The 21,908-nt window shown below is 45.3% G+C and overlaps 1 protein-coding gene across 1 annotated transcript in view; it reads left to right on the plus strand.

The window, feature by feature from the left end:
• Positions 1 to 21,908, plus strand: part of COL20A1 (collagen type XX alpha 1 chain) — a 52,126-nt gene that overhangs the window by 28,155 nt on the left and 2,063 nt on the right. Inside the window, exons 21-37 of the mRNA XM_033074955.1 lie at positions 124 to 180; positions 3,073 to 3,111; positions 4,869 to 5,007; positions 7,391 to 7,533; positions 7,861 to 7,970; positions 8,645 to 8,803; positions 11,292 to 11,369; positions 11,985 to 12,071; positions 14,195 to 14,248; positions 15,052 to 15,147; positions 15,663 to 15,716; positions 16,036 to 16,089; positions 16,399 to 16,452; positions 17,753 to 17,824; positions 18,489 to 18,524; positions 19,782 to 19,848; positions 20,672 to 20,860. Coding sequence (XP_032930846.1) covers positions 124 to 180; positions 3,073 to 3,111; positions 4,869 to 5,007; positions 7,391 to 7,533; positions 7,861 to 7,970; positions 8,645 to 8,803; positions 11,292 to 11,369; positions 11,985 to 12,071; positions 14,195 to 14,248; positions 15,052 to 15,147; positions 15,663 to 15,716; positions 16,036 to 16,089; positions 16,399 to 16,452; positions 17,753 to 17,824; positions 18,489 to 18,524; positions 19,782 to 19,848; positions 20,672 to 20,860 — 1,488 coding nt within the window. The remainder of the gene's footprint in view (positions 1 to 123; positions 181 to 3,072; positions 3,112 to 4,868; positions 5,008 to 7,390; positions 7,534 to 7,860; positions 7,971 to 8,644; positions 8,804 to 11,291; positions 11,370 to 11,984; positions 12,072 to 14,194; positions 14,249 to 15,051; positions 15,148 to 15,662; positions 15,717 to 16,035; positions 16,090 to 16,398; positions 16,453 to 17,752; positions 17,825 to 18,488; positions 18,525 to 19,781; positions 19,849 to 20,671; positions 20,861 to 21,908) is intronic.

The raw sequence follows: 21,908 nt of genomic DNA on the forward strand, positions 1-21,908 counted from the left end.
CCAAGCAGATATGGCACTTCCTGATATGGTTGAGTGGATGTGGTGGAATTTGGTCAAAGGTTCACTTGATGCTCTTTAAGGTCTTTTCCAACTTTATGATTCTATGATTGCTTTCTCTTCCAGCTCCGGTGCTGTCTAAATTCCCTTCCATCCGAGGATTCATCCCCCCTAAAACAGAAGGTAAATCATCTCTGAAGTCCTGCTTTGTTGTTGGTTTGTAGTTCAGCAGCAAACAGCCCAGTGTGGGCTCTGGAACAGCAGGAGGGCTCCATCAGCTCCTGGCAGATGCCCTTGGGGACAATCCAAGGGCAACCAGAAACCACAGAACTTCTCAACATCAGGCTCAGTAAAGAGACCCACGCTATTTTAGAGGATTTCTGCACAACTTGACCAAAATGTAGTGCAGGGAAGTGTGACATGTTTTAAATTAAAATTCCCTGTAAAGTCTCTTATTAAATTTAATGAGCAGATGCTCTCATAGCTGATAGAAAGCAAACTATGAAATGGATTAGTGAGAAATTTTGAATTAATGGGGTTATAAAATTTTTTTCATAAGCAAATATTAGAATGCAGATATTGTGGCAGTGCAGGCTGTTCCTGAGTATTTCAAGCAAACAATTCCAAGCAAAATTCCAGTTTTAAAATTTATTGAGTGAAGTCAAGATTGAAGAATGAGGCAGCTTAGATGAAAAAAATTTAGTTTATAGCCAACAAAGGACATACCAGATTAAGTTTTCAAGTGGTTTATTGAGGTGCTCAGATCACAGTGAAAAAGTCCTGTGAACTTTCATGCAGAAAACAATCCTCTCAAAAGGCTGATGAGTCACCTTGTAGAATTTAATATAGGTGTTTGGCTATGGTAACTGAAAAGACAATGGAAGAAACACAAAATTCTTTATGTTTTATGAAGTACTTTTTTTTTTTGAAGGAGAGACAATATGTAACAATGCTGGGAAAGCAGTTGGATGAGCAATAAAAGACTGCAATATTGATATATAACCAAATTATTGAGAGAAATGGTCTGACATTGCAGGAGGGAATGTTCACTGAACAGTGAATAACTGCAGTGGGCTGGGATTTGGGGAGAAAAACAAAAACCAAAGAAAAGAACAAGACAGCAGGAATCACAGGCTGGAAAGTCTAGGGAAAAATCTTCAAAGCAGAAGTGAAACTGCCAGTGTCAGGGATGCTTGTCCTGACTCTGAGAGGCTTCCCCCAAGCTGAGCATTGCCTGATCGAGGGTCTGTGAGCAAACCCAGTGCCACCAGCTGGGAAGGAGGGGAGAATTGCCAGGGATGTAAGCAAGGGGGACTCTGGGGCATAGGCAAGGGTCAGAACGAGCTCACTGACTCCAAACAAAAAAGTCAGACACCTGGAAAATGGACAAGGTTACAGCCTGCTTTGGATCATCTCTTTTTCATTTTTCATTCACCATGCCTCAATTCTGAGAGAGCTGGAGAGAGACTTTTCACAAGGGTGTGGAATGATAGAACAAGGTGGGATGGCTTCAGACTGACAAAGAGCAGGTTTGGATTCGATTTTAGGGAGAAATTCTTCCCTGTGAGGGATGTGAGGCTTTGGCACAGAGAAGCTGTGGCTGTCCCATCCCTGGAAGTGTCCAAGGCCAGGCTGGATGGAGCTTGGAGCAATCTGGGACAGTGGAAGATGCAGGAGATGGAATGAGATGAGCTTTAAGGTCCCTTCCATCCCAAACCATTCTCTAAGATTTAGAAAAGTTGGTTTCTGGAAGGGGAAGGGAAAGAGCAATGTATAGGTTGAAGATCCTGCATGCAAGGGCTGGTCAAGGTCAGCATTGCAAGGCTCAAATTTCAGAAACTTTTAATGGATTTCCAGAGATCCCTTCAATACTTTTACACCCAGTTCTACAGGAATTATGGTATATAAAAAATAAGACATCAGTTGGAACAATGGAGGCCACAGCACCTTGTAAGTCTTTGTGTTTAAATCCTGGCTTTAGAGGTCCTGTGGCCATCAGTCACAGGTTTGGGTGCTCTTCCTTCACCATGAGGAATGGCATTGAAACTCTTACAGGCTTAGGAATCTCAGGTCTTTTGGGGTAAGTCACCTCCTATAAATGTTTCACATCTTACAAAAGTTAGGCTGCAGCTGAGGTAGGAAATGGCATTGATGTAAGAATGGCAAGGCTGTGCTGAAGCCTCAGTACAATAATTTGAGATTCTATTATCCAGATGACCTAGAAAAGCCCTTGAGAGCCCATCCTGTCAAGTATCCTTGATTTCCAGGGACATTTCTCATTTTGTGCCAATCATTCCCTTTGTCCCAGCTCCATCTGGCACCCATGGCCTGGGATTTTCATGGCAGCAGATGATTGAAAGTAGCATTCCTGTTTTCTAAAACACTCCTTTACCTGAGCCTTTAAACAGAGTGCTCATAGCCCTGGTGCCTCTTGTTCCAGCTGCACATCTCTGTCTCTTCTCTGGTCTTGCTTTTTGTTCTGTGACATCTCAGAGGATTCATCAGGAGGATTTCTGAAGGACAAACAAACTGCAAAACTTTTCAAAACTCTCTGTGTTCTCTGAAAAAAAAATCAAAAGCCAGACTCTCAAGTTGAGATACGTTTTCTGCTGTGTGTATTTTTAATTGCAGGCACAAAATTTGAAACTGCGTATATCTTTATTTTACCACACTACTAAGACAGTGCTAAAAGAAAAAAAAATGTTTTGATGTCTGTTTTTAGAAAAAAATAGCCAAAAAATGATGCTCTCTTGTATTTCATATCATCAGGTGGCAGGCGAGTTAGTGAAAGAGAGTGATCATGGAGATGTTTGATGATGAAAGACACTATTTTTATTTTGGTGATAGGCAAGCCAGGAAATAACTTTTATGTTTGCATAAACATCAATTCTCTCTTTCTCCAGATATATATATAAACAAGGTTAAAGTCCAAGTTCTGAATGAAGCTGCGGGATAGTCTAAGTTTTGCTGTTTTTCCTTTGCTCTGTCTAAAGGAACTGTGTTAATTTTGCTTTCATAATACCCTGCTGGTTTTTCTTCCTCTAATAGTTTTCCCCTTTTATTCTGTTCTCACAGCCTGCCCCAGCTTCACCTCCATGGAAGGTTCCATAAGAGGTACAGTAGCAGATCCAAGCCCTGGTGCTGCTGGGCTGGGACTGAAAACACTGCCTGGTCTTGATTTGGAGACATGTGCAAGAGCTGAGTGTGGGGAAAATGTCCCAAGGAGAGGGGGAGAACCAAAATTGCAACAAATCTTTTATCAGGTAGAAGAATATTTTGCAGTGCCTGAATTTTTATGCTGTGCTGCTCCAGCAGCTCATGCTCTTGGCTATTAGTGCTGAACACCAGGATTTTCACCAGCCTTAAGGAGCTTCAAACAGCCCTTGAATTTCAGGAGGATTTGAATTCCTAGCTCACAGGGGCTCCTCAGGCTGTCACACTCCCAGGCTGTCCCCAGGGTCACCTCCAGAGGAGGTCTCTCTGCCCAAGGAGCTCTCTGCACTCAGGCTGCACAGATTTTGCTGGGGCAGGATTTCCCCTTTCCCCCTTTGTCCTGTGTGTGCCATGAGAGCTGTTCATGCTGCTGGGTTTGCTGCAAGTGTTTCTTCCTGAGGAAGCAGGGAGCTCTGCTCAGGAATGGGCATCACCTCCTTCCCAGAGGTTCTGAGTTACAGGTGAGCCTGCAGTTCTCAGCTCCATGGTTGAGTCACTTCACCTTTGCCAAGGCCAGTTTGGGTGTGGCCCTGAGCAAACCGATCTCACAGGTAACATCCCTGCCCATGGAAATAGATGTTCTTGAAGGTCCCTCTCAACTCAAGCTGTTCCATGATTCCTCTCTGTGATAGTAACTGGATTGTATTTCAATACGTTTTTAATTGTGACTCAAGCCTTCTCTTCCTGTGCATTTTAAAGAAAGTCTCAGTGTCAGAGCTCCATACCAGAGATAAATGGCCCTCAAGTAGGTCATTTATTTAGGCAAACTCTCTTGTACTGCTGGGATATGAAATAAAGAATAAAATAAAAGCATAAAAGCACCCTGGGCCAACCATCTGGGCCAACTCCCAGATGAAATAAAAACTCAAACCAAGAAACTGCAGCAGATTGTGAATGGTGAAGTGGTGAGGGAATCCAGACTGAAAGCATCACACTGAAATGGAGCCCTTCCATTTGCTCAAGAAAGAACCATCTCCTTCAGCCCAGGCTGCTACAAACTCAGATAAACTCAAACAGAATCCAAACAGTGAGATCCTGTCTTACTGAACAGAAAACTGAAATGAAAATCACTTGGAGCTTTAATGATGAGCTGGGGGAGAGAGATGAAGCTGCATGAGCCAGAGGAGATGTCAGAGGTGTCAGAGGAGAATCTTTGTAGCCCACACAAGGCAGGTCAGCCCAGGGTGTCTCCAGAAAATAGAGAGAAATGGAAAAGTTCGTATTTTAAAGTTTTTCTCCTATTTTTTTCCTGGCTCTTACACAGAAGGCATTTCAGAGTAGAAATCATTTTCTCTCCCTGCTAGCAATTACTGGACTGATTCCATGCCTTTTGAAGATAATACTTTGAGTGTAGTTGAAACGAAGACATTGTTGGAGTAATGTCTTTCTCATTCGGGTTTTTTTCATTCTGAAGATTTGAAAACATGATTGTGAAAATCTCCATCTTTTGTCCACTCTCCTCCAAGAGGAAGAAATTACAAAAAATGTGCACACAGTCTTATTTTCCTTGGCTGCCATTTGAGGGGTACACTCGAGCTGATGCTGTGTCATTAAGGGAATTTTTCTCTTGTTGCCTTCTTTGTGCTTATTCAACCTGCTCTTCAAACACACTTGCACTCCTGCTTAGCCACTGATTTCTCTGTTTTCCTTTGTTCCAGGATTTGATATGATGGAAGCTTTTGGCTTGGTAGAGAAGGAATATTCCTCCATCAAAGGCGTAGCCATGGAGCCCTTTGTATTCAGTGGTTCCCGCACCTTCACCCTGTTCAGGGACATTCAGCTCACCCAGAGGACCAGGTGGGAGCAGAGCTCTGGATGTTGCCATCCTCATCCTCAGTCTCATGCCATGTGCATGGCAAAGGAAGGTCATTTTGGGGAGGAATTCTGGCAACTTCCAAAAGAAATGATAAATATGATGAGCTAAATCAAACCATTGGGAGATTGAAAAAATAGCCAGAGGGTTTTTACTTAATGTATTAATTAAAAAACACGAATACATTATTTATTATTAAATAAATTATTTATTTAATAATAAATAAATATTCCTCAAGATGGGTTGTCATTTAGAAATTAAGGGGCTGCAATAATATTTATTATACATTTGTACAGCCAAACACTTTCACAATACCGTTTTTGGTTTCTACAAAATCATTTTTTTCCCAGCTTTTTAGTTGCTGTGATGGACATGAGGATCATGTCATGTATGGGTATGCACCAGTCTTCAGGCATTCTGTCCACAGCCACCTACACTTCAGGGATGGCAGTTTGAGGTCACATTTTCATCTTCTATCCTTTCTCCCAAATATCCCTGGTTTGGAGAGAGATCTTTCCTTTAGAAAATACCACTTGTAGCTGCTCTCTGCAGCCTGGGCTGCACTGATGAGAGGGAACAGCCACTGGCTCTGGGTTTGACCCCATTCCATCGCATATGAAACTTCTCCACAGGGTCCCAAGCAAGCCAGGCAGCTCCCGTGACCTCATTCCTTTTTTATGATTATGAATCAGGAGTGATCTGACTCCTGACATTCATTGCTACTTTGTTTAAAGCCTAATTACTGAGCCACTGGCTCTGCTTAATCTTCGTTAAAGAAGCAAAGCTTCTTAGAGTAAACAGAGTGGGGGTGATTCAGAGAACCCTTTTGTCTAAATACTCAGGAAATGATGGGCAAATCCTTTTGTTCAGCTCTTATAGATGCCTTTCCAAGGACACCACCCCTTCAGAAACTGAGAGAGAAAGAAAAAAACTTGTATTATTTGTGAATCAGTCCTGAAAAGATGCCTGATGGGTTGTGTTTGTGCTGTGCCAATGTGTCCTGTTTCAGATTACAGGCGAGCTTCAGGCAAAACCAATTTGACCTTCTCTTATTGCCTTGTATCCTCTCACAGCTGCTGAGCCTAAATCCTGCAGCTGGGATGTGGGGACCCAGAGGGGGCTTTTCTGTGGGCTCAGTGCTTATCCCTGAAGGGCATTTACGCTGATTTAGGATAATAAAATTATTTAGGTTGGAAGAATCACCGAGTCCCGCCATTACCCCAATGCTGCCAGGTCTGCCACTAAACCACGGCCTTAGGCCAAGAGTTCTGTGCCAAGGTTTAAAGTTCACCCCATGATATATGGCAGCCATTCCCTTCCTGAAGAGGAGACCTGGGGAGTGCTTTGGAACCTTGCAGGATGTTCTGTAAGCCTGCACTGAGCTCTCATCTCAAAGCATTGCGGCTGCACTCGCTGTGGCTTGGCATTCCCTGAGCAGCTCTGGCAGTGATGGATTGACACAAACTGCTCCACCTGAGCATCCCCCAGGCACGAGGAGAGAGCCCACGAGTGCTCATCACTCACCACAACCTTCAGCAGGCCCAGGCTCTTTCTGACTGTCCTGGGGGAGCCTCCTTTTGAAATGGAGAATGTAAACCCCCTCCCTCCAAATCATTTAAATTTTGAAATTAAGGGGCTCTCAGGCAAAGATATGGGAAATAGGAATAACAGTTCTTTACTAGGAAAATTTAAATAGAAATACAGTATTGCAAAAAACAAACCCAAAACACTGACAGAGTCAGAATACAAACTGATACCCCCTTGGTCAGGGTGTTGGCAGCAGTCCCATTCCATGGTGGCTGCATCCTCCTGCAGTGACAGATGTGGCTCAGTTGGAGCAGTGCTCCTGTACAAGGTGCAGTTTTCCTCTGAAGGTCCAGTAAGGATATGGAAAGGTCCAGTTTTCCTCTGGAATCCAGTGGAAAAAGGCTGCTTTGGAGTTCCAAATCTCAGATTTTATCTTGGTAGGAAAGGCTTGGCTCTTCCCCCTGGCTCGAGCATCTCCCAATGGGATGATGGAATTTTATCAGTCCTGCAGTGGGACTCAATGGCCATGAACAGGAGAGATCTCCCTGGAGGAAGGATGGCTTGTGAAAAGATAAAGAACATTGCCCCACCTGGTTCTAACAGATGGCCCATTAACAGAGAGTATCTCCCATGGAGATAAGGATCACTGCCCCATCTGGTTTCATACTTTTGGTCACATCCTGTATTGCAACCCAAGACACTGACACATCACTGTCAATTCCTGGGAGCAAAGCTTTTCCAGCCCCCCTTGCACAGCAAACCGTGGGATGAGGCTGCAGGATGTCACCTGCTGCTTTAAATCCCTGATGTTTTTAAATCCCTTGCTTTGTGTCATTCCAGTGACGTCCACCTGTTCTCCATCCCACCTGAGCACACCATCCTCATCCTCCTGCGCCTGCTGCCCGACACGCCCAAGGAGCCCTTTGCTGTGTGGCAGGTCACAGATGAGGACTTCCAGCCCCTCCTGGGTGTTAACCTTGACCGTAAGATTTCTTGCTAAATACATCAAACTCAGGTGTTTCCATGCATCTTGCAGCAGCAGAACTCTCTTGGAATGTTTTTATGGTTTCTCGGGAAGCTTTGTCGTGGCTGCCAACCTCACATTTAAAACACTGCCCAGGACAATTGAAAAAACATGTTTTCATTTTTATTCTCCTTGTAGCATTTTCTTTATTTTACATATTTTTTCTATTGTTTAGAAGTACTTCTTGATAACATAGGAAATCTTCCACATTAAGCCTAATTATTTACTATTGTATATATGTGTGAAATCAATTTCTAAGCTGTTATTTGTCCTATTTTCCCTGCAGCCAGTAAGAAATCCTTGACCTATTTCAATCATGACTACAAGGCTGATTTACAGGAAGTCTCCTTTGACCAGCAGGAAGTGAAGAAGATATTCTATGGGAGCTTTCATAAGGTTCTTATCCAGAGAGGGAGAAATGCAGCTCATGATCTCACTCTATTCAGGGAGTATTGTTCAAACTGAGGAGTGGTCATCCAAATGCTTTGCATCCTGATTGCCAGGGAAGTGGCCAACCTCATTCATATGCTGAAATTCATAATTGTAAAGAGTTTAGGTAGATCTCATGATCAAAATATGATCACCACATATTGATTTTTCCATTTCCCCCCACAGTCCAAAAACTGAGGTGTTTTTTAGGTCTTTATAATCAGGAAAAATTGAAAAATAATTTTAGAAAGAATTTAGAGTTTTGGTAACCATTTAGTCCTGGATGAAAGGAAAAGAGAATCCAGCCTTGTGAAAAAGACACTTTATCACACATAACAGGGTGGGGGTTTTGGCTATCTAGGTCCTCATAGCAAAGGGATTGCACCCAAATGAGCACTGAGCTCGTTCCATGGGTATCTGTGAGCAGATTCATTACTCAGCTCCAGAAAAGCTTCTCCCAAGGACAGGTGAGGGGATCAAAAACTAAAACTTTCTCCTGAGCCCCCTCCATCCATTCACTCATTACAAACACCCCACCCGTGCCAGCAGCAGGCTGGGGATGGGACAGATGGATTGCTGTCAGCAGAAACCCCCTCATCCCACCACAGAGCTCCAACACGGCTTTTCTCACCTGCTGCCAGGTGCACGTGGCCGTGAGCCACTTCAAGGTCAAGCTCTATGTGGATTGTAAGAAAATAGCAGAGAAACCCATCAACACCCTCGGCAGCATCTCCACTGCTGGCTTCATCATGCTGGGAAAAGTGACCCGGACCAGGGGCCCCCGGAGCGGCTCCATGCCGGTGAGTCTGGGATGGGAGCTGGGCTGGGCTGGGGACACGGGCAGCAGTGCCACATCACCCTCTGAACACCTCCCAGCACTGCTGGAGCTGGCTGGGGACACGGGCAGCAGTGTCACATCACCCTCTGAACACCTCCCAGCACTGCTGGGCTGGGGACACGGGCAGCAGTGTCACATCACCCTCTGAACACCTCCCAGCACTGCTGGAGCTGGGCTGGGCTGGGGACACGGGCAGCAGTGTCACATCACCCTGGTCTGAATGTTTCCTAGCACTGCTGGGCTGGGGACATGGGCAGCAGTGTCACATCACCCTCTGAACACCTCCCAGCACTGCTGGGCTGGGGACACGGGCAGCAGTGCCACATCACCCTCTGAACACCTCCCAGCACTGCTAGAGCTTGCTGGGGACACGGGCAACAGTGTCACATCACCCTCTGAACACCTCCCAGCACTGCTAGAGCTTGCTGGGGACACGGGCAACAGTGTCACATCACCCTCTGAACACCTCCCAGCACTGCTGGGCTGGGGACACGGGCAGCAGTGTCACATCACCCTCTGAACACTCCCAGCACTGCTGGAGCTGGCTGGGGACACGGGCAGCAGTGTCACATCATCCTTATCTGAACACTCCCAGCACTGCTGTGATGCACAGCATCCTGATCCCACTGATCCCTGTGGGTTTAATAAGCTTTCCCAGCACTGGGAGAGCGTTTTTGTCCCTCCTGCCTTGGTGTGGGGACTGTGATGGGGGTGGCAGCAGGAGTGTGTCCCAGAGGAGCCTTCTGCTGGCTGCATCCTCGGGCTGGGGAAGCACAGCTCCGGCACTGAGATGCTGAAGCAAACAGGAGGGTTTGGGAATTGCTGCTGCAAGGAAACTTGGGCACATCAGCCCACATGGAGCAATGCAGGGAAGTGTTGGTGGCTGCAGGCAGCAGAGCTGAGTGTGCCTCAGTCTCCAGTGTGTTTGGATTTGTCTGTCTGAATGCAAATGAGGAGAAAATAATCTCCAGTAGAGAGGCTCTTTATCAGCTGCTACTTGGGGAAAAAAAACCCCAACCCAACAGTGAGTGCTGGCCTGTTTTCACTGCTTCACACAGCTCTGCAGGGAGCTGCTCCCTGCAAGGGGATAGGAAAAGGGACGTGTGGACTCAGTGTCCTGGCCTGTGCACAGTCCTCAGGGCAAAACCACCCTTCTGTCTGTCTGTTCCTTCTTACTCCCCAAAGCAGGAGTGGTAATTATGTGCAGAATCAGTGGCAAGTTCATCACTCACAAGGTTCCAGTGGGGCTGTAGGTAATAATTCACCATTGATACGAAGATCTTGCTCCTTGGCTCTGCTTCTAAATCCAGAAGTCCAGGAGAAAATGGCTCATCAGGTGATTTATAACTCCCCTTGCCTCAAAGCAGTGCTGTATAAACACTCTGTCCTATGTGCATCCCCAACTGCAAATTGAGAGGCAGAGGTTTGGGATACACCAGGAAAAAAAGTGGAATTGCCTGTAAGAAATGGGGTCTGCTGTGTAATAAATCAGGAGACAGTGTGTTCAGTCAGTACTCACTTGATTCCTAAATAAATTCTCTGGCAATCTGATCACAAGCCTGTGGCCATCAAGGCAGGAATCTGTGCTTTCCTTGTCCCTCTCAAATTCTCTCTGCTAGCAGCTTAGCTAGACAGGTCTGGTCAAATAATAAACAGCCTTGTGCCATCCCTACTCCCATTGCCTTTCAAGCACATCTTCAACAGCTCTGCTGTCCTTGAGAAGACAGAGTGCCTCATTATTGGTTATCATGGAACCTTATTTAATTTAAGAAATCTTTAAATGCCACTTGATCTGCAGGGCTCATCTGTATCTGTATGCTGCCTGTCACCCTCCCTGGGCTGTACAGCTCGCTCCTTGTTAAATGCATGGAGTGAAAGAAAAAAAAAAAAAGAAAATATGAGAAATGGTGTCAAGGAAACAAAAATTAATCTCTGCCTCATTATTTTGTTTGGCTTTGTGCAGTGTGTGCTTTTTTGTTAATCAGAATGGGAAGATGTGGCTGTTGGGAGGGAGGCAGTGAGAGACTGGTTGGGGTTTCTGGGGAGGGGATCCCATCTGCCCTGGGAAGTGCTGCTGCCACATTTACCTTCTCCCCATGTCCCCAAGGGCAGCAAATCAAAGTTTGCTTTCACATCTTGGTGGTGCTGAAGCCCAATTAGTTGAGACCCTGCTGCTGTTGCAGGGCTGTGAGTAACCTGGAGGTGTGATGTGAAGCTGCTGTGTTGACTTGCTTAGCAAGACAGAGAGCTGAGGGCTTGTGGAACACTCAGTCTGGGGCCAGTTCTCATGTCGTGGCTTTTTTGGGGCACAGTTATAATTGGGATCACACAGCAGAGTCCTGTCAAATCATCCCTGATGATTATTTTCATCACTTGAACTTCATAAGATTTGGTGATGAGTGTGGGAGCCAATGCTACTTTCTTATCAAACTCTCCTTTTTCTCCCCCAGTTCCAGCTGCAGTCTCTGCAGATCCTGTGCAGCAGTGTGGGGGCAGAGCAGGACAGATGCTGTGATCTCCCTGCACTGGTGAGACTAGGGGCATTGCTCTGCTCATTGACAGGAGCCTGGGGAGGATGGGACAAGAGCATGGCACTGGAGTGACACTACAAATCATTTTGATAGACTTAAGAGGGAAAGCATTTTTTTTTTCTCTTGGGAATAACATCAATGTGTTTCTTGGTGAAGTAAACAAAACTATGTTTGCTTCAAGAAGAATGAAAACTTCCATTCCTGGTGCAGGGCATATTTTTCTTGTCACGACCTCATCCAGGAGCCCTGGCAGAGCTGGGCTTTGCTGCCATCTCAGCCCCAAGGCAGAACATCCCCCACATTTCCTCTCACTTCTCCACACAGAGAACTGCTATGTGGGGTGGATAAACATGTAGAAAGGAGAAAATTATCTTCCAATATGTGTTTTTCACATTGCAGGCAGGGCTGGTTCATAGGGTTTTTTTTTTGGTCTAAATTTGTTATTCAACAGAAAAAATAAAACACTCGATTGCTCACAAAAATCTCTCAGTGGAGTAGAAAAAAAATTCTGCTTTTCTTCAAGTAAAATTGTGAAACACTGAGTGTTGTACTTGTGATCCTGCTCTTGCTGTGCAGCTGCTCATGACTGGTTTTGGCTTGATTTCATTTCAGAGGGATGAGGACACCTGCCCTACCTTGGCTCCTGCCTGTTCTTGCACTTCTGGGCGCCCAGGCTTGCCAGGACCCCCAGGGCCCCCTGTAAGTTCTCCCTCCCACCTGGTGGATTGCTGTGCTGCTGCTGGCTCATTTGTCCTGGCATGTTGGGCCTTGGGTAACACCCTGGGGCTCTGTGAGGTTTCAGAATCACAGAATCATTCAGGTTGGAAAAGATCCTGAAGGTCTTTGAGTCCACCTGTTAGTCAGGGCTGCCAAGCCCAGCTCTAAGCCATGTCCCCAAGAGCCACCTTTTAAATCCCTGCAGAAATGGTGACACCACCCTGAGCAGCCTGTGCCAGGGCTTGACAACCCTTTTGGTGAAAAGTTTTATCCTCCTGTCTAATCTAAACCTCTCCTGGTACAACTTGAGGCCATTTCCTCTCATCCCAACTCAAGGAGCTTTTCCAGGGCAAGGCTGAGAGTTTGGATTTTAGATTTTGGATGAAATGGGAGATGGAGAGTTGGCAGGGCAACAGCTGCAGCTGGGAACAGGCTGAGCAGCTCCTGGTTCCACATTAATCCTCTTAGGAGAGGAGGACAGGTCACCCTCAGTGTCTGCAGAGAGTTCATGGATTGGAGGCTCTGAAACTCTCTGTAAATTTAAAGAAAAAAACAACTCACAAAAAAAAAAAAAATCTTCCTATCTGGATCCTGTGTTAAATTGGAGCCTTGTAAGTGTCTGTGTGGGTGGACAGTGTAAAAGGGAAAGGGGAGACTTTGCTATCCTGTCTGTCCCCAAAGCTCTCTTTCTGTTTGGTGAATGTCACTTGCAAGAAAACCCTGAAGAAATGAGGGGGAAGAGAAAACAGCCATTACATATTCAATATGCTCAGGAAAAAGGGCATAAATTCTGCTCTATCCATTATGGATGCAGGAAAGCTATCATGGGTTTAACTCCCAGGAGAAAATATTCCTGTTAAACACTAGGAAGCAGTTCCTAAAAATTTGCTTTTGGAAAATCTGGGGAAGAATATTTGATTTGCACAAGGCAACTGAAACCTGACAGACAGCCTGTCCAGAGCACCTCAGTTCAACCACTCCAGGTGCTTTTCTCCTGGAAAATAACTATAATGAAAACGTTTGCCTCCTTTTTCAAGTGAAAAGGTCTCAGATCACCTCCTGCCCTGACCTGTGGTTCAGCTGTGAGCTCAGTTCCGTGCAAGGAGAGTGCCTCATTGCAGAGTAATTACTTGCTCATTCCGGTGGAAGTTTAATTAACAGCACACTCCACTGTCACAGCTTGCTCCAATATCCTAAGTGCATAATTACCAGCTTGCATTGCCCTGTGGTTTAAGCATCTCCACAGACAACTCCTTAAAGAGCAAGACTCTTTAAAGCATTAGAGGAAATCAGGTTTTGACACATAACCTTCTCCTCACACCACTGAACCCTTGGTAATTTGCTGCAGTTACAACAGCCCTCACTGCTATTTTTAAAACTCCAGTTAGCAAGACATGTCCCACCTTGTATTTATCACTGTCCTTAATGAGTGTGTCTGACCAGTTCCAGCTGCTTTCTCAAATGAATTTCTGGGCACTTCTGAAAGCACCTATCCCAAAGTTCCCTGCCTGTGCTTCTCAGTTCAAATCCACAGGTTTCTTTTGGATGCAAGAATAGCAGTGTTCAGATTAAGATGTCAAAAATTCACACAAAATGAGTTAGTGCCAGAAGATTGGTTTCTTTTCCCCACCCAGTTAGGCAGAGGCAGAGCTAAGCCAGGTCTCCCAGAGCCAGGTCTGTCCCTGATCTCAGCACATGTCACTTCTCTGGGGTGGAGAGTGTAAAGCCCAGCTGAGTTCCTAAGGGGTGTAGATGTGAGCACCCCTTTTCTTCCTTTTCAAGTGTGCCCCCATGTCCATGTGAGACATTGTCTCAGCATGGATCCACTCAGAGGGAGTTGGAGGGAGGTTAAAAAGTTGAAACTTAATCTCTCTCTGCTGGGAATTAGTGCTGTTCTCCTAAAAGTGGTCATGGAGGGGCTGGGCTGTTACTTTCTTCTTCCCTTTCCTCTATTTTCTGGACAACTCAATTAATTTTCTTCTTGTATCTATTTGTTCCAAGCTCGGTGGGGCAGAGCATCTTTCATTGTGGGGCAGTGAAGTGCAGATTCTGTCCCCCAGGCTCCTGGCTATAAATGTGATGATGTTCTTTGTGTCCACTGGCAGGGCAGCCCTGGGAGGAGAGGACCTCAGGGGGAGCAGGGGGAGCCAGGACCCAAGGTGAGTCCTTAAACTGGAGATTATCTCACTGCACCAAGCTGAGCCCAAACAGAGCCTTAACAACACATGGAGGAGGATGGGATCACTTATCATTAATTAAATGCTCAGTTGGCTTTTGGAAATGGAGATGATGAGGCTGATTGTGCTGAATTAGTGCACAGCACACGGTCAGCAGTGTCCTCTGAGAGCAGCTGTGCTGGACAGCTCAGGATTTGTGCTGCCAAAGCTCCTGATCAGACACACTGCTACTGCCCTGGGGCAGAGTGTGGGGAGGGAGGCAGAGAGGGAACCACAGCCCTGAGGTGAGCAGGAGGGATGGCTGGGTCTGGATCCCCCAGCCCTGGGGCTGTAGCAAGCCCTGGTTCACAGCTCCATGGATCAACACAGGGCAGAGCCAGAGCAGAGCACTTCCCATTTTTTGGGATGACATCTGGGAAAGCAGCACAGCTGCAGGGGAAAGGTTTGGGGGAAGGAATGAGTGGACACAGATCTCAGAAATGATCTGAGGAACATTTCCCTTTGCTCCCTGACCACCTTGAATAACAAGAATAACTGCTCAGGAAGGTGAGCTGTGCTCTGCAAAGCACCCTCTGCAGCTTTGCTGTCTGCTCTCATGAAAGATGGACCAAAACCTTGCACCTAAAATACCAAGGCAGCTGAGGTTACTGGAGATGCCCTCAGTGCCCCAATTTAATCTTGAATCCTGTAGATGGTTCATGCTGACCCAGGCTTTGCAGTGCAGCCCATGAGGAGAGCAGGCACCAACACCTCCCCTATGATTGTTTCTTTGTCTTTGGTTTCAGGGTGAGCCAGGCCCACCTGGACAAGTAGGACCAGCAGGTCCCAGTGGCCAGCAAGGCTCTCCAGGCTCCCAAGGAATCACAGTTCAGGGCCCTGTGGTATGTGACCTCTTCCATTGCCTTTTCCTTGTCACCTGCTCTTGGCTGTTCACAGTTAGAGCCTGTCCCAGAAATGGGTCAGAGCTGTGATTTATGTATTTACATCACCCTGACCAACAGCTCCACAGCTGCACTGGGAGAGATGACAAGCACTGGGTTTTATGCTGATGAGGCCCTGCACTTCATCATTCTGGCCAAAGCCTGCTTTTGTCCAGACTCTCCTTAATGGGCTTTTATTGAAAGCAGCCCAGTGGGGTCCCTTCCAGCTCAGGATATTCTATGAATATTCAGGCATTTCTCTTTCCAGTGATCATCATTGCTTGGCAGGGAGCAGTGGCAAGGGCTGCCACTTGTCTGGGATGGCAGGATCCCTGTGCACATGCTGTGGCTGTAAATTACCCTGGAGCACTGCAGGGAGCAGGAACAACCTGGGACATGGATGTGGAGCAGCAGGATGCTCTTTGCTTTAAAGGGTTTTGCCACACACCCACTGTGTGCTTCTGTTTTAATCCAAGGGGCCACCAGGAATTAAAGGAGAGAAAGGAGACACTGGAATCCCTGGCATGCAGGTAATGGTAAACACCACTTCTTCTGCTTGTACCAAAGATTTGCCCTTTTTTTTTTTTTTTTTTTTTTTTTTTTTCTGAGTAACTACTTTAGCAAGTCTGAAAAGTTGTTGCCCTTGTCTGCTTGGAAAGTATCTGTCATTTTGGAATGCCATCACTCTCCCAAGGGAAACTGAGTCACTTGGTGTAAGACAGATAGACCTGTCTGCAAGCTGGATATGGTGGAATTAAAGCTGGGATAACACTCTTTGCTCTGTGTAATGAATAACTCTTCTGCAATGATGATCAGATGCTGACTTTACCCAGCATTTCTGATTTACAGGGCATTCCTGGTGTGCAGGGAGCTCCAGGCAGGGATGGACTTCAAGGTGCAAAGGTAAAACACCTCACTGCTGAGGTTTTATGTATGGATGCCTAAAAACCTGCTAGGAGTGTCCCAGCAGAGACCCAAAACATCCCAATGCACTCAGTGCAGAAGTGAATAGAAAGACTGGGGGGAAAAAATGGGATAATTCCAGGTTTGGCCATATTTGAGCAGATAATGCCCTTCTTGCTGCTCAAAGATGCTTTTTCTTACCCATCTTTAACAAGTCCCTGTTAAAAGCAGCACATGGGAAAACATCTCACTGCTGATGAAGTCTCTTAGAATCCTCTTGTTAGTAAATGACTGGATTTGGCTTTGCAGGGGGTGAGGGGACTAGAAGGCACAGCTGGGCCTCCAGGACCTCCTGGACCAAGGGTGAGTACTCCCTGTGAGGAATCTGCTCCTCAGCAGAGTTTTGTGCTTTCACCTGCAAGTGTCAGGGCAAACCCCTGGCCAGGGCACCGTGGGGAACACCTGGCACACGGTGCTGGTGCCCCCCTTCCCTGCCACTCAGGAGAAAATCCTTGGCTTCCTCTGGCAAGTCCTGAGGAAACCTCATCCCAGCAAGGAGATTCTTATTTTGCTGTTTTCACTTTCCTGACACTACTGTTCTGCAGCTGTTGGTTGAGTTGGAGGTGGTTTGGCTTGTTAGACTGGAGGAACTGGAGGATGCAGGCAGTGTGAAAGGTTTCCCCCCACATCACTGGATTTACATGGGTGTAGCTACACTCAGTTGTGCCCAGGGTAGCAGAACTTTAAGAGCTGTTGATTTACAACTCCTAATTGGAAGGCACCACAGGAACCCTTCATTTTACTTGGAAATTGAACCAAATTTGGGTTTAGTTGATGGCTGGTGGACCTGATAAGTTACTGATTCTCACAGCTGAGAATTATTGAATTATAAGGAATTTGGCAGTGGTTTTGCTAAGTTATTTATAGGAGCCAAGGTTGAATTAGGCTCATAACTTTGACTTGTTCATCCTGGGAATATGTGAAGCTGGCAGGATTGAGCCTCAGCTTTTTAAATATGAGAAAAGCACTGTCACCTTCAGAGCAGGCTCTGAAAGCTGTTCTGGGGCTGCCTTGAAAACTTTCCTCAGTTTCACTGTTCAGAAAAGTTACTAGCATCTACTGAGTTCAAATGTAATAGCTGGGAAATCCTAAAACAAACTATTCATGCTAGTTGTTTTTGGCTGATTTTTTTCTTCCCTTTTTAGCTCAGATAGTTCACAAAGAGGAGGTGACCGTAGAAGGCACTTCCCACTCTCCCTGCTGCTGTTGTTGTAAAATATTAGAGGCCAGCACAGGTCTTAAAGGAAAAAGAAAACAACCATGTGGAATTGGGAGGCTGAAGAAGAAGGGTTGTGCTCTAGGCTACGTCTAAATCTGAATATATAATAAAAGATCAAAAGCCTGTAGGGTATAAACTACACTACAGTTTGTTGGCAAAACTCAGCTTTGCTGGCTTGGCCATAATTGAGATGGTGATGGGAAATGATGTGAGCATGACTCACACACAATGTGCTTTGAACAGTGGGCTCGTGGCTGGACAGGGAACTCAAGGCTACTGTTCCCTTGTTTGAGTCCTCTAACCTCCCACCATGGGTGCCCTGGAGCCCTTGAACAGAAAAAAAAGTGAGGAAATAACTGGATTTTTCATCTGTAATGTCTGCAGGGTTTCCAAGGAGCCACAGGCAGCCGAGGCAGCAGTGGTGAGAAGGGACCTCCAGGTGATGTTGGACCAACAGTAAGTTTCTGCTTTTGGGTCTCGAAGAAGGCCAAGAGCTGGAATAATAGAATGGAAATGAGCTGTTCCCACAGCAGCTCTGTCTCAGAGTCTGAAGAATGGTTTAAATTCACACTCATCCTCCTTAAGGGAAGGTCCTGTTAATAAAGCACTCAACAAATCCCATCTCCCTTTGCCCAGATTCACCTGCTACACAAAATCTAAAAATTTCTAGTGCAAGATTCTAGAATAAAGCAAGAAAGTAATTCCTGAGCTGGAGCAGCCAGCACTGGGCTTGTAGGTGAAACCACAGATGTAAATGTCACAGGTATTTCTTCTCCTCAGATGTTAAAAACCACCTGTCCTGTTGGGAAATCTGTTCTAAGAGTGCATCTGAGAAATTTCTGCATCTCTGTTGATGCTGCTTATCCCACTACTCCAGTAACTGATTTGTTATTGTGCTTTTTTTTAAAAAACAAAGTTGTTTGAGTTCATACTTTTAAGAATGGACCTAAAGCTCTTACAATCACTGCCATGAGGTCAAGCAAACAATGAGAGTGTGAGAAACAAACTTTGTGCTCCATGTCCCACTAATGTAACCCACACCCCCACTGAATTTATTTGTTTGTTTTCTGTTCTTCCTTTCCTTAGACTTCCTTATTTTGAATTTTTTTTTTCCCTATAGGGGCTGCCAGGTCCCAAAGGAGAAAGAGGAGAGAAAGTGAGTTTTTCTGGTGTTGGGTGACCCTGTCAGATACCCTCAAAAGAGTGGATGTGGTAACCTGAACCTTTGATTGCAATTATGAGCCAAACCTCTCCAGTGTTGCTTGTACCCATTTCTCGTTGTCTTTCCTTTCACCTGCCCAGGCTGGGCTGGTGGGAGATCAAAAATTCCACAGCAGCTCCTTGGGATCACTGGTGGTAATGAAGCAGAAATGTCAAATGCAAATCCATTCTTTGCTGAGAAGGGAAAAACCAAACCTGCTTGGCTGCACTTTGTTCTGGTTTAATGTGCTGCAGAAGGGACTCATTTGTAATAATCACTGTCCCTGCCCCAGCACAGAACCTTGGCAGTCAGGACATCCACACGGCCTTGGAAGGTTGTTTTGTTGGGAAGTTTTTCAAATTTTTCTCATCCTGACTTCTGGTTAAATCAAAATACTTTCTAGGAGTTATTTCCAAGACTGACATATTCAAATTTGTCTTCAGACAGGGATGAGGTGCTTTTGTTTCAAGTGAATGCCTCAGAATTTAATTTTTAAAAGCATTCTCCTTCCAATCCCACCAGGTTTTCCTTTTTTAGACTTTTTTTTTTTTTTTTTTTTACACTGGAACTTTCCATTTCCCCCTCTTTTGGGTGTTGAACAGAGCATTTTTTAAGCCTGGATTACCTGCACTGTGATCCAGACAGAGATGTGTGTTCTATAAACAGTTCTGGAAGCAGGTGCATTAGGTATGAATTTTCACAGTCTGTGTTTATTTCTAAGCAGTTTTTTGCATTTTTATTGCTTTTCTCTACTTTACTAAAACTTCCTGAAGGGCCTATTGTGTATGATTTATTCAAAACACAGTAAGAATAAATATTTATAGAAGATGGAGTCAAAGATAGGACATTGTAATATCTGATCATGCTAAATGTTTTACATATCACAGAACACTGAGTTATAGACTTAGCATCTTTCCTGATAAAATGTGAGGGTGAAATTTGCTCTCCCTTTTTTAGTAATTATTTAGATTCGGTTTGGGCCTTTTGATGTGCAGGAGACAAGCAATTATTGATGTTTCCAATTTCAATTTTCTGGTTTCAGAGCTTCATGATAAATAAATAGAGCTGCATTTCACAGTAATTAATATCCCTGCAACTCAAGCTGAGAAAATCAATGGGCTGAAAGCTGTCATGCATTATGAGATCGATCCTTTCTAAAAGATATTAATACTTCCTTTTTTTCTTAATTTTTTAAAAAATGCTTCATTTTAGGGGGAACCACAGTCTTTGGCCACAATTTACCAGCTCGTTAGCCAGGCTTGTGAGAGGATGATTCAGAGTGAGTACAACTGACCCAGCTCCCGAGCCTGTTCATGGGGTGATGGGACAGGGGGAATGGCATTCAGATGAAGGATTTGATTTATATTAGATATAAAATTGTTCCCTGTGAGGGTGCTGAGGCCCTGGCACAGAGCAGCTGCCCCATCCCTGGAAGTGTCCAAGGCCAGGCTGGACAGGGCTTGGAGCCCCTCTGGTAGGGGGAGGTGTCCCTGCCCATGGCAAGGCATGGAACAGGAGGAGCTTTAAGGTCCCTTCCAACCCAAACCAGTGTGTGATCTATGATCCTATGACTCTCCAGAAGTGGAAAATCAGAGGAGAGCCAGCCTAAAGCTGCAGTGATCCCAGCAGCTCCAGCACTCTGTGCCCTGCTGAGCACCACAAACAGCAAATGTCTCATCCCAGGCTCTAGGCTCTACTTTGGCCTTATCAGGTGCCATTAGCACAGAAAAGACCTGCAAAATATTTATTTGCAAAACCCTTTGGTGTTCTGCAATGCCTCCTTTATTTCTTAAATGGAAAAGCTTTGAAACTAATTTGAGAGAAATTGTTCTTCCAGCGATCTGTGCTGGTTCCTCCGAGACGAGGCGGTTTTGTAAAGCTCCTGTGCTGTGAAGCGCAAAGAGAAGCAGTGCCTTGTCCAAGGTCAGGCAGCAAAGTCATCACTCAGCTGCCCATCTTCATCTTCTGCCTTTCTCACTTTGGACTGACAGCTTTTTAGCACTAGCTGGTCATTCTAAGTACCTTTTTAGACAAAATCCTTTTTATCTCCCTTATGAATTTCTCAGCCAAGGAGACGTTTATTTTCTGTCTTGCCTTCTCAGCTCACGTGTTGAAATTTGATTCATTCATACATGAACATGCAAGGAAGCCAGTTCCCATTTGGGAGGAAAGGTTAAAACCAGGAGAACCAGGACCACCAGGTCCTCCAGGCCCACCTGGGAGCAGTGGAGAAAGAGGAGAAAATGGCACCCCTGGGCAGCCAGGCAAAGATGGGTATCCAGGAGAGAGAGGTATGGACAGAAGTGTTCATAAATATTTTTCACTGCATCTTTGGTACTTTAACCAAAATCTCAGTGTCTCAAGCAGTACTATATAGATAATCCATGATATTGTCTCTTTTAATTGCTGTTCTCCCTTTGGACTTATCCATTCTAAGAAGAGACACCCAAATTATAAATCTCAACAAGCAGGAAGAAGCCAGATGCAGCCCACTCTATTTTCAAGCTTTGCATGGAAGGAAAGGCCAGTTTAGTACCTTTTGTAGGCTTGTGGGGACAGAGAGTTTAAAGAAGAGCAGTCATTTGGGTGAACACATGGTGGTGGAACAGATCAGCTTTGGGCAGAAATGTTGAGTGTTGGAAAACACTGATGGAAAGCATGAGGCAACTGAAGCAATCTTTAAAGGGGAACTAAGTTTCTGGAGCAGAAGTTTCAGCAATGAAAGACTCAGACATGAGTAAAGAATTAGATTATTGTAATCTCAGAAGTGGCCTCAGTTACTGCACACAAAGATGAAAGGTGGGAAGATGCTTTGCTTCGATTTGCAGTCAGGGTTTGTGGCTCGAGTAATTGTCTGTCAAAATAAAAAGAAAAACATTGGTTTCAGCAGGGTCCTAACACCTCTGAGTAACTGGAAATGTTCTGTTTAACTCCTTCCTCCTGCACTAGTCAGTCTTAGCTGGTATCTGCAGAACTTATGAAAATGTCACTTCAGACAGAAGGGAGTAACAACCTGCAGATTTTTCCAACCTGTCAAGCAGGAGAGGGCAGAAGATGGATCTCAATGAAAAACCACCTGAAGGACATGGCTGATCAAAATATTTTCATCTTAAAAAAAATGAAAAATCATATTTTGTCAAAATGTACCTGTTCTCTCTGAGAGGTACTGGTTTCACGAGTAATTTAACAGGAAAATATCAATCCTGGCTAACCAGCACCTGGTCAAAGAGACAGTTCAGCTTTGTGATTTGTTTGAGCCACATGAAGAGCACAGAGCCTGACCCTCAGGCTGGTGCACTAACAATATTGCTCTGAATTTCTCTGTGAAAAATGTACATT

This window comes from Catharus ustulatus, chromosome 17 (assembly GCF_009819885.2).
Source record: "Catharus ustulatus isolate bCatUst1 chromosome 17, bCatUst1.pri.v2, whole genome shotgun sequence".
Taxonomy (NCBI): Eukaryota; Metazoa; Chordata; class Aves; order Passeriformes; family Turdidae; genus Catharus; species Catharus ustulatus.